General features: G+C 35.2%; 2 protein-coding genes across 2 annotated transcripts; both read left to right on the plus strand.

Moving 5' to 3' along the window:
* LOC107637433 (disease resistance protein RML1B-like) lies at nt 2,659-3,420 on the plus strand. The gene has a single exon (XM_016340847.2). It carries the CDS (start codon nt 2,659-2,661, stop codon nt 3,418-3,420), a length of 762 nt encoding a protein of 253 aa, XP_016196333.2.
* LOC107637434 (putative late blight resistance protein homolog R1B-16) lies at nt 3,589-4,980 on the plus strand. Its single transcript, XM_016340848.1, has one exon. It carries the CDS (start codon nt 3,589-3,591, stop codon nt 4,978-4,980), a length of 1,392 nt encoding a protein of 463 aa, XP_016196334.1.

The raw sequence follows: 12,304 nt of genomic DNA on the forward strand, positions 1-12,304 counted from the left end.
ACATCAAAATTTTAATTAAATTTTAAATTATGAATATCTTCAATTTACGAAAAGATATTTAGTTAACTCTAATAGTTTTTACACTAGAAAAGATCTAATTACAAAATTAAAAACAATAGAAGGACCAATTGAAAAAATATATATATAAAAATCTAATTAAAAATTTAGTAAAACTATATGAACTAACAGAATAATTAAACCTTTAATTAATTGCCTTTTCATGCAACTTCCTTTTTATGCTTCTACCAATAAGATGAATCATTCTAACGTGTATGTAATTATGTTCAATTTGTGCAGAACTTTCGTCCATAATACATCTCATTACATGTGCTCTTGCAGTCTTATATTGTGTTGTAATGGAGTGTGATCCTCTAATATTGCACTGTTTTTCTTTCTTTTTTTTGAATAAAGTGGTTTGTTTTTACTGCGAATGACACTTTTAGCACTTATTTTCGTATTGTAATTCCTCGAAAATGAACATGTGTATTATGATTCGCTTTTACATTGTGCATGTTCTGTTAAAGATGTGAAATGGCATGTAATTTCTTTTATGTTATAAATAAATACGAGGTGAATTCATGTTATTAGCGTAGAGCGTTACTAACAAAATACTTGATTAAGCGGACCAGTGAGCTAACTATTGGAGCAATCCAACTTGATTAAAAGAATTAGCTAATGAGTATCTTATTGTCATTGAAGAAAGATTTGAATGATGTGATTAAGCAACTGATGGAAGAAGATTCCCTAGGAACGTTGTTTCCATTGTTGGCATGGGTGGATTAGGCAAGACTACCCTTGCTCAAAGATCTATAATAGCTATGAGGTGAAGAAGCTATTCCCTTGTCATGCATGGGCAACTGTTTCTAAGGACTACAGAGAAAAAGAAGTTTACAAGAACCTTCTCAACTGTCTGAACATGAAGATTCAAACAGTGAAGAGGAGCTAAAGCAGAAGATGATGAGGTCAACTTTTTTTTGTATTTATTGTAATATTCTTATTATATCAAATTAATGATGCATACTGAAAAATAATAATTTCTTTTATATATGTATAAAGAATGCTGGCGATGCTAAAAGACAAGTTAAGGTTGGTTAAGTCTGATATCAAGAGTTTAATAATATAGTAATTAATATAATAAAATTGCTGGTGAAAAAGCAATTGTCATGACCAAAGTTTTTTATAACAAATATATGTCATTCATCAACTATGCTAGATGTATGTTAAAATTTGCTATCAAAAATCACTCTCTAAAGTAGAATACATATTAAAATACAAAATATACATTAAAAAAAAGTACATATAATTTATAATGATTAGTTATGGATTTAGATTGCCAAAGAAGAAAAATATACATTATGTGCAATTCGATGAACATTTAATAATCTTAAGAACAAAATCAGAGGAGTGCAAAAATCAAATAAAATATATATACTGTCCAAGGAAAGCATTGATGGACGGCAGCAATTCTGTTATATAATCATCTAAATAGTAATATAAGTTCAATTTGCATTAAAATATTTAGAATCAGCAACTACAAAGAAAGAAACCTGTCCATTTCCATCTCTATTTTGTTGATTCTTGAATCTCGATTATTATTGCAATTGAAACCTTCCAAAGACTGTTACCATAGCAAGTTCATCATCACATTTCGAGTATGATGTCTTCCTGAGCTTTAGAGGTTACACAAGATTCGAATTCACAAACACACTCTATCATGCTTTGATCAAAGCAAGAATCGAGACCTTCAGAGATACCGAGGGGCTGAAAACAGGGGAGGAGCTGGAAGGTTCTCTTGTTGAAGCAATTGAAAGATCAAGGATGTCAATTCTTGTACTCTGTGACAAGTATCCAACTTCTCGGTGGTGCCTTGATGAACTCGTCAAGATCATGGAGTGTTCCAACAACGGAAAAACGCGACCGGTGTTACCAATCTATTTCCATGTGCTACGATCAGATGTGCAGTATCAGAAGAAAAGTTATAGAACAGCCATGATTGATCAAGAAAAAGGAAGATACAAGCACAGAGTGGAAGCATGGAGGTCTGCTTTGTCTGCAGTTGGCACCATATATGGACAAAACATCAGTCAACTTACGTGAGTAGTTATCATAGTAGCTAGAATCTCGATTTAACTATTAAAATGATTCAATCGATTTTATAAAATTTATACTACATCTGGCGATTTTACGATTCAAATCTTATTTACATACTTAATTTACTTTTTTTATTACACGTAAAATCTTGATTTTCTCTACCTTAGTACTTAATTTATTTTGTAGACAAAGCTATTTAAACAGGTTTCCTCCGAAATCTAGGCAAATAATACAGTAAAAGTCAATCATATATAATCAACGATCATAAATTTCAGTACATGATTTTTAAAATTTTCAGTTTTTAACAAAACTATATACTTACGTGCTTATATATGGATTGTTAGTTTTATATTACCACCATATGATATATTCACCAAAATCGAACCCCGGAGTTTAGCTAAATTTTGGGATTTAGATAAACTTGAAGGCGGAGACTTAGGTAAACTTCTTTAAGACGTTTGATCTCGTCCATTGATTAGATTGTTGCGTATTCTTGTATAAAAGAAGACAAATTAAAATGCAAAGAAAATGTGTATGTATGTTGCTTGCGGACCATGGGGTATGGTTATGGACAAGATTGTTGAAGAGGTCACAAAAAGACTTCCTCCCTTGCCTCTGCATATTGATCGTCCACTTGGATGTGATTCTGAACTTGAAGAGGCAAAATCACTTCCACAGATTGATTCACATGCTACCTCTTTTATGTTGGTAATTCATGGAGAACGTGAAATAAGCAAATTTGTTGCGGAGCTGTATAACAAGATTAGGCCTCACTTTGTAGCTGCAAGTTTTCTTTCTAATGTCAGTGAGAAAACAAATGAAAGTGGTTTTGGCCTAGAAATTCTACAGATCACCCTTCTTTCTGAGATGATAGGAAAGGTAAAGACTAAGATTGGAAGTACATTCAAAGGATCCTCTGAAATAAAAAAAAGACTAGACCAGAAAAGGGTTCTTCGAGTTTTGGATGATGTTGATAGCATACAACAACTGAATTCACTAGCAGGAGGAACTGATTGGTTTGGTCCTGGTAGTAGAATCAGTATAACAACAAAAAATAAAAATGGGCTAGAAGATGAGCATTTGTCAAATAATGGTCTTAATATGGTTATGAAGCATTACATCTACAAAGAAAGTGGATCTACTGTGAAAGAAAAAAATGTAGTGGGATTGGTGAAAGATTTTGAAATTGTGATTAATCAGCTCAAGGAAGAAGGTTCCCCTGAGAATGTTGTTTCCATTGTTGGCATGGGTGGGTTAGGCAAGACTACACTTGCTCGAAAGATCTACAATAGCGATGAGGTCAAGACGATATATCCTTGCCGTGCCTGAGCAACTGTTTCCAAGGATTTAAGAGAAAAGGAAGTTTTTAAAAGCCTTCTCACAATTGTCTGAAGCCATCCACATGCAAATCTAAAAATGAAGATTCAAGAAGTGATGAGGAGGAGCTGAAGCAGGTGAGAAAATGTTTGGAAGGAAAAAAGTACTTGGTAGTCCTTGATGATGTTTGGGACACTTATAACCATAGCGGGGATTGTTGCAAAGAGGGACAGATCAAAGGATGCATGGGAAGGAATCAAGAACCTGCTACCTTACTGGTCTATTGCTGAAGACAAAGAAGGTAAGAAGATGATGGAGATTTTGAAGTTTAGCTATGATGATTTGCCTAACAAAATGAAGCCTTGCTTTCTATATCTTGGGGTGTTTCCTGAAGATGAAAAGATTCAGGTGAGAGACTTGATCCGTCTATGGATTGCAGAAGGGTTCATAGGGCCAATTCAAACTAGAAGATCAAAAGAAGCACCACCAGAACCTGAAGATATTGGTGAGCAATACTTGAGGGAGATGGTGGATCGTAATTTGGTACAAGTAGCAAGGAGAAGCAGTGATAGGAAAGGCGTGAAAACATGTAAGATCCATGATCTCTTTCGGGAACTATGCATATCAGAGAGCAACAACCCTGATAACAACACTAACAATGCTCGTAGACTATTGTCCTTTCCTAGCACAGTAGGATCCTATACCTGTTCATTAGAGACGTGCAATAAAGAATCCACTCATTCACTATTTTTTTATGAAGATGCACGAGGGTGGTCACAGCATATTCCAGAAAACCTCCGAGTTAATGTGCTATCTTTTTCGAAATGGGCTCGGGTTAGTTCTTCAACAAGTGCTGAGTATTTGAAGAGTTTGACACCCCTCCGGTACTTGAAAATGGAAGTTAAATTAGATGGATTATGTGACTTTCACAGTTTGGAAACATTACATGTATTGTACACTAGTTTGAAGGACCTAAGAATTGGAGGGTTAAAGCAACTGAGACATCTTCATTGTGAATTTCTGGTGAGATTGTTAGTAGATGAACAAGAAGTACAAGATAAAATGCAGAATCTCCAAACACTATGCTATGTGTATGCCGATTCAAAACTAGGGAGATTACTAGGTGATGATTACTTTCCCAACTTGAGAACACTCGGGTTACATATAGCTTTAGACCAACATGAACCAGCAGAAGAAATCTTAAGGAGCCTACATCGCCTGAAAAAACTAATTAAGCTGAAGCTTATGTTTTCTGTGGTTAATTGGGTTCCATTAGACACAATTGCATTTCCGTCAACTCTTACCAAGATTACATTGTCACGCTTTGCGTATTTCAAGTCAAAAGACATGAATACCTTGGGACGAGTTCCAAGACTTCAAGTTTTAAAATTTAAAATTGGATATTGTACGGAACAAACTCTTGATTGTGGTACTGCTGGGAGTTTTCCGGAGCTTCAGGTGTTGATCATGATAAGGGTGGATGTTAGATATCTTATATCCAAAGATGGTGCAATGCCTCGTCTTCGACGTGCTGTCTTCTGTGACTGCCCTCACTTAAAAGGAGGTTACTAAACAAATGCTTTCCTTGGGTGGGTAACTTGGAGTTTTTAGAGCGTCAAATGGACTATGATGATTGATTTCTGTGAGGCATTGGATGTCAATGTCACTGCTTCTTTTGCAAAAGCAGGTATATAAACACATATTAGAATATAAATACACATTGAAAATATAAATTAAATCACATATATTTATATACAAATATATTAATAACTAATTTTAATAGTTAATTTTAGTATATAAATAACATTTTTTTCATATTTCTTTTCGTGAGACTCATAGGCACATGCATATATATATATATATCATCCAACTTCTTTTTTATGCTTTCACCAATAAGGTGAATCATTCTAAGACGTATGTATTAATGTATGTGTAATAAATTTTGCAGAAACTCTACTCCATAATACATACATCATTACATGTGCTCCTGTGGCAAAAAATTACAAATATTTTACAAGTTCTAAAATAAATAGTTATGCATTTTTAACAAAATTAAAATAATTAAGAGTAGTTGGATTCTACCTGTGACATATGAAGTATATAATATTTAAGAACTCGACAAAGAATAAGTACTCGGTGCAAATCATTACTCTTAAAGAAAAAATCTCACATAATCAAGTATTTGTTTCTAAAAAATATTTTTAGAAAAATGAGGTAAATTTTGTAATTCAGTAACCAAACAATACATCTATAATCGACATGAGACTATATAAACATTATTATTAAAGTAATTTTTTAATTAAAAAATAATAGTTGATAATAATAAGTGAATCAATAAGGGAATTCTCATACAGAAATCAAATCAAAAGTCCACACTTGGGCGGCTCTACCTCTATGGGTAGCCCTTTCCTCTAGTATGTCCGTACGGAATAACAGATCCAACGTGTGGCCTACACGTTAGGCTAGCAACGCCCCTCCTAGCTGAGGTCTGAGCCAGATGCATCTAGGTTAACGTCATAACCGCCGTTAACTACGCTTTTCTAATACGAGCCTCCCAAACCAATTCAAAACATATAATTTCACATATAACAAATTCTTCCGTCTTCAAACATATAATGTATCAAATCACATCAAATAATACTTTTTCATCCAAATCCTTTTCAATTATATTTTCTCAAACTTAAGGCATTTCAAACATATTTCACAATTTCAAAATAAGTGAGTAACAACAAATACTTCAATGCTTCAAAAAAATCATATTCGAATAAAATCAAATATTTTAAAATAATATAAAACTTCGTCAAACATGCATATAGCCTCATAAAAACATATAGTCTCATGTGTATATTAAAATGAACTTAACAAAGATAAATGTTTAGTTCTAATAAATCGATTATTCAATCTAATTTAAAATCCTTTTATAATAATATGTAAGTGTAATTATAAGTTCAAAGCAACATATATCAAAATAAAATCATTATAGATGCAAAGCCAACCAATTATAAATGTAAAGACTACTCACAACTTGGTCCCAAGGGACCGAAGAGACCGAACCCAAAATGCCAAATTAAATGGCGAGGAAGGTTGGAATAGAATGGAATGAAAGAGCGCAGAATTTGGACCGAGCCAGTGGCAACAACTTCAATTCTAACAGCAGCAGCAACTCTAACGACAATGTCACGAATGTAATCTCAACAACAACAGCAGCATAGCTACCACTTCAAGGTAAAGGAAGAGCAGTGGTGGCTCTTGACGGCAACAATTCTGACGACTCTGGCAGCAACATTCATGGCCCCAGAGACTCCGGCAAACAATAGAATACCAAAAGCAGAAGCAGAACAGAACAATCTCTTCTCCAGTCACCTCCTCCACCTGCAACGGAGGCAACCGCAATGACAGTGGAAGAACAGAAGGTTTGCTCTATCTCGCGGTGTTGTGGAAGGCAGCAGCAACCCAGCAACTTGCTCCAGCAGAGCTCTCCTTTCTCTCTCCCGTTCGCGCCACCCTTCTCTGCCCTGCTTGGCGATAAAGATGGCCTCAACCGGGATAGCGACAGTCTCGATTGATGGTTTATCAGTGGCTAAGAGAAGGGGGGTTGAATCTTAGCCCCTTTTTGATGAGTAACTCTTGCTACCCTTTTAAACTGCTTTAGGAGATATTTCTGCTTTTTGTCTCGTCACTAGTCAAGAGACATTTTCTTTTTGTCTCGTAACCAGTAAGGAGATATTTTTCAATTTTGTCTCCTATGAATAAATTCAGAAATTGAGTAGAAGAGAGAGAGAGAATCACACCAAGAAGTATCCTGGTTCAGCTGCTAAGTGCAGTGCAGCTTACATCCAGTCTCCATCACAACAATGATGAAATTTCACTATAATCAAACAGATTACAAACACCAATTCTCCCTAGGAACTACCATTCCTATCCGGGATAAGTCCAGAGTCTATCCCCAACCCTGAACTTGACTTGGTCACCTACCAAGTTTTCAACTGCTAAGTACTAACCCAACTTGCAAGGGAATTTCCACAGAATCATGAAACACAACACAGATGTACAAAAGACCTCTAGGACATCTATGGCTTTTTCTTTTAATTTTGTATACTCTGCCATTTTCGCTCTATGGCTTTTTCTTACAAACCTCACTGTTTGCATTTTTCTATGAGACTCAAGACAGACAAAATTAAACAGAAAAATACAACATGAAAAACATTTAAGGAGAAGAACTTCTGTTAGCTTGGGTAGCTATGAGAACTCTGTGCTTTTCACTCTTTTCTCCTTGCTTCAAGCCTTGACTGTTCACCCTTATTATAGAAGGGGAAGTCTCCAAGGTTGAAACGGTTCAACCGAGCTAATCTTCTTCTTCTTCAACATCAAAAACCGGTTCGTCCAGAGAGAGAAGAGGAAACCGAATGCAAAATCCAACATGCAATTACCTCACTCTCATCCCATCTCATCAAGCTTCATCAATTTGAGCCTTCCATCTTGACTTGGTCCCCAAGAAGGATTTCTAACCCTTAATGAGTGCTTGATCCTTGATAGCTCCTCCTGCTCCACTTCTGCTTCCTCCTCCACGTAGCTACAGTAGCTACCTTCTATGATGGGTGACCACAAAGTAGAGACGAGCCATGCCTCAGGGATCTTCTTCTAAATGGATTCCTTCCATTTCTAGGCATGGTAATCCTGAGACTTCTTCACCACATCTAACCATAAGTGGCAAAGATCTCAGCCACACCATACTGTGGATCTTCTTTTTACAAGAGCCATCATCACCTTGGTCTCTTGCTTGTTCATAGCTTTACTGCTACAGTGCTTCACTTCTGATAACTTGCTTCTTCTTCTTTTCTGTGACATGACCAAAACAATAAGAGAGAAGAGAGAGAAGAGAGAAAACTTTCAATGTAATTGAAGAATGAAATTAAAAATAGATTAATTTCCCACTTTCCTTTGCTTAGTAATGTGTGAGAGTAATGATGGCAATCAAATCAATGTGAACTTTCTCTCTCATGTTACCAAGGCATGCATTAAATCCATTTAATCAAAATTTAAATTCCACCCAAGTGAATGGGTAACCGAACCTAATCAAGCACTACCCCTTTCCTTCCTTTTTCAATTCGGACCAAGCTAGTTGGTCTTTCACCAAAGGATTTAATTTGGGCTTGTTCAACAAAAACTGGCTCAACTATCACAATAATAATCAGCCACATATTTTAAAACATTTTTGCACAAGGTTGATTATTTTTGGCCAACCATTTTGGGCTTTAAGTTTTCAGTTTTCTTTATGCCCAATGACAAAATCTGCAAGCAACAAAATTATTAATTAACAAATGTGAGTTAAAATTCAAATTAATAATTTTGTGATTAATTATTATAATAATGTTTGATCATCATCAAATTAATTTGGAGTTTTTCAAACTCATCATCGATCAATGGCAGCGGCAGTGACAGGACTCCCTCTTTCCTCTTCTCCGTCGCGTGCTTTCCTCTTTTTCCATGGAAGTTCTGCGACCTCACTCTCTCTCATCTCTCCTATGCATCTCTTCCTTTTTCTCTGTGACAGTGACAGTGGCGTCCAGCCCCACCGACGTCATCCTCCTTCTCCCCTTCTTCTTCCTTTTTCCCTCTCTCTTTTTCTTTCTTTTTCTTTTGTTCTAACTTCAGAGTGTGTGATTGTGTGAGAGTGAGTGTGTGTGGGTTTAATTTAGGAATTAGGGTTTGGTTTGGAGAAAAGAGGAATAAGAGTATTGTAGGGATTTTACATTCTACCCTTGAAAATTGATATAATCTGCACAACTTTACATGATTTTAGCACTTTACCAAACATGAGAAAGAATTACATTCGGGTACAAAAGGTTACAAGATAGGTTTGTGTTGAAAAGATGTAGTTAACATTCACACTCTCTTGTTCCCTTAATAAGTCAAACACATGTAGCACTTTTCACATCGTTCATCACTCCCAAAGAACATTCGAAAGTCAAACATCAAGACTAACCTTTCAACTTGTACCAAAATCTCCTTAACGTCCTTTTCAGGATACTCCTACTTCATGATCTTCTTATGATGTCGCACACTTACAAGTTTCACCTTCTGGGTCCATGAGCCGCATCTTAGAAACTAACGTATCGCTTGTTATATCTAGGAATTATACGTTAACCGATAAAATCTCGAGTTTACTCAAAGGAATACAAAGTTTAGGAAGAGAAGAACAAGTATCACATATAAGGTTCACAAGATTTCAGAAGGATGTGTGTAAGATCGCAATTAAACAAGGATGTACAGAAACAATGAAATGTGCCAAGGAGCAACGTCGGATCTGGACGTCAAGGCGACGATTTACAACAAAGGAGTGAGCAGAGGAGGTGGCACGACCAAAGAAGGCGACGATGAGAAAAGAACGACATGACAATGAGAAAGTCAGATCTGGATGGTGATGAGACGATCTGCGAACTCAGACGACACCAACGCTGCCGAGATCTCAAAGACGAAGGCGACGACGCCAAGACTTCAGAAGACAACGATGACGAGACCTCAAGAGACGGCGCTGCAATCAGAAGATGACGAAGAAGGCGTTGCGACGAAGAAGACGGTGCTGTGCTTCCGGTGGGTAACTCAGTCATTGTTTGTAGAATATGAGAATGGTGTGGGTGAATTGAGTTAGGGTTTGTAATGGTATTTCAGTAACTATATTATTTTAATCAGTGACCGATTTAACGACCATTGTCTTAGCGACCAAACAAATTTTTATCTTATTTCTTTATCAGTTGCAAAATTGGTCGCTAAATTAAAAAATAGCGACCGATTTTGTGACCAAGAATCCAAAGACATTACTTCTCTTGTTTTGGTTGCTAATTCGGTCGCTAAATTAAAAAATAGCGACCAACTTTATTCTGGTTGTGTAATAAACTTATTGATCACAAATTTGGTTGCTGTTTAGTGATCGATTTTTTTGGTCGCTAAAATCGGTCGCTATCTTAACAATTAGCAACCGATTTAGTGACAATTGTCTTAGCGACCAAAGAAATTTTCACCCTATTTTTCTATCGGTTGCAAAATCAGTTGCTAAATTAGAAAATAGCGACCGATTTTGTGACCAAGAATCCAAAGACGTTACTTCTCTTGTTCTGGTTGCTAATTCGGTCGCTAAATTAAAAAATTGCGACCGATTTAGCGACCAACTTTATTCTGGTTGAGTAATAAATTTATCGGTTGCTATTAGTGACCGATTTTGTGAATCGCTAAAATCGGTCACTGAATATTATTTGGCGACCGATTTAGCGACCAATTTTTTTCTGATCCTAAAAATTCTATATCGAACGCTAAATCAGTCGCTATTCTAATAATTTCTTATATTAAAAGTGTACCGGAAACAAAGGAGGGCTGGAAAATAAAAAATGGAGGAACCATGTCTATTATTATTATTTTTTAAACAAAAATTAAAATTTTAGGAGGGGCCATTGCCCCTTTACAAGTATGTATTTCCGCCTCTGGAAGGAAAGTAAAATATTTTAACATTAAACTATAGTAATTAAGCATCCCAGGACATGAGTAGATCAATAATTCTAAAATGTATAAATAGAAAGATTAATAAAGAGAGTTCAAGAAAATGAAAATGAAAATTTTTCAAGATGATTGAGGAAAGATAGTAGATCTAGAAAGAGTGAAAATAGTAGATCTAAAAAGAGTGGATGAAAAACTAGTTTTTAGGTGTCGTTGGTACTCATGTATGGAAAGGTTGAGCCCTCCCACTTCCGACTAGTTTTTCATTAGACTTCGTTGAGAGGAGTACGACGGTAGTCATCCGCATTGAAGTTGCACATCAACAAGAGTATCAGTCAACTTTGTCGGAGGGCTGCGGTCGTCAGCTGAGTAGCGGCGGTGATCTTCGACCTAGATTTAAAAAACTGTGTTCATTTTTTTTAGAAAAGAACAAATAAGTCTCTGACCTTTTGTCCCGCGAACATTTTTGTTCTTGACTATTGAAAAATATTTTTAAGTTCCTGACCTTCACAAAATTTGGACGGATCAGTCCCTCCATCCAAATGCCTCCGTCAAGGACTGATCCGTCCAAATGTCTCCGTCAGGGACTGATCCGTCCAAATTTTGTAAAGGTCAGAGACTTAAAAGTATTTTTCAAAAAAAATGTCCGCGGAACAAAAAGTCAGAACCTATTTATCATTTTCTCTTTTTTTTTTTTACAATTACTCTATGTTAGTTTCTTTCTGATTTTTTTTGTCTATCCAGTCAAAAGTCCCACATCAAAAACAAATTAACTTTCGGCGCCAAAATTCCATTTTTGTCGTTAAAGTTAAGTAGTTAATATACTTGCCTTTAACATAATCTTCCTTAACATTTTAATTACTGGTTTTGACGCAAAATCAACTATGTTAGAAGTCATTACACTATTCGCTAGTCAACCTATAGCCATCATTAGCCAGACCACCAGAAAACGACCCTATGTGTATTCATTATGATCATTTATTCTTTTAGTTTTATTCTGATTTATTAACTGTCTTTCACATGAATACATGATATTATAGGTCTGTTATTATTTTTTAATTTGAATTTTAGAAACTTAATAAAATAAAAATTATAATCTAACTAATCTATATTAGTAGATAAAATAAAATAAATAAAGAAAATAAAAAACATTCATTTATTCTCACAATAAAATAAATAAATAAAGTTTTATGAAATATAACTATATAAGTATTCACTATACAAAAATATACTGATGACTATATACTGTAGTCCTTCATTAATCAAACATACCATACAAATATAAAATGCACTATACAAATATAAGTTGCGAAGAGTTTATAATGAAAGGGTAATTTTTAATTTTCTTAATAAAATTTATTACTATTAATTAATAAAATTGATCAATTTTAGGTGTTAATGAGTA

This window comes from Arachis ipaensis, chromosome B04 (assembly GCF_000816755.2).
Source record: "Arachis ipaensis cultivar K30076 chromosome B04, Araip1.1, whole genome shotgun sequence".
NCBI classification, from domain to species: Eukaryota; Viridiplantae; Streptophyta; class Magnoliopsida; order Fabales; family Fabaceae; genus Arachis; species Arachis ipaensis.

Excerpts from the sequence above, each read along its gene's own strand:
- LOC107637433 (XM_016340847.2), top strand. The coding sequence starts at position 2,659 with ATGGACAAGATTGTTGAAGAGGTCACAAAAAGACTTCCTCCCTTGCCT.
- LOC107637434 (XM_016340848.1), top strand. The coding sequence starts at position 3,589 with ATGATGTTTGGGACACTTATAACCATAGCGGGGATTGTTGCAAAGAGG.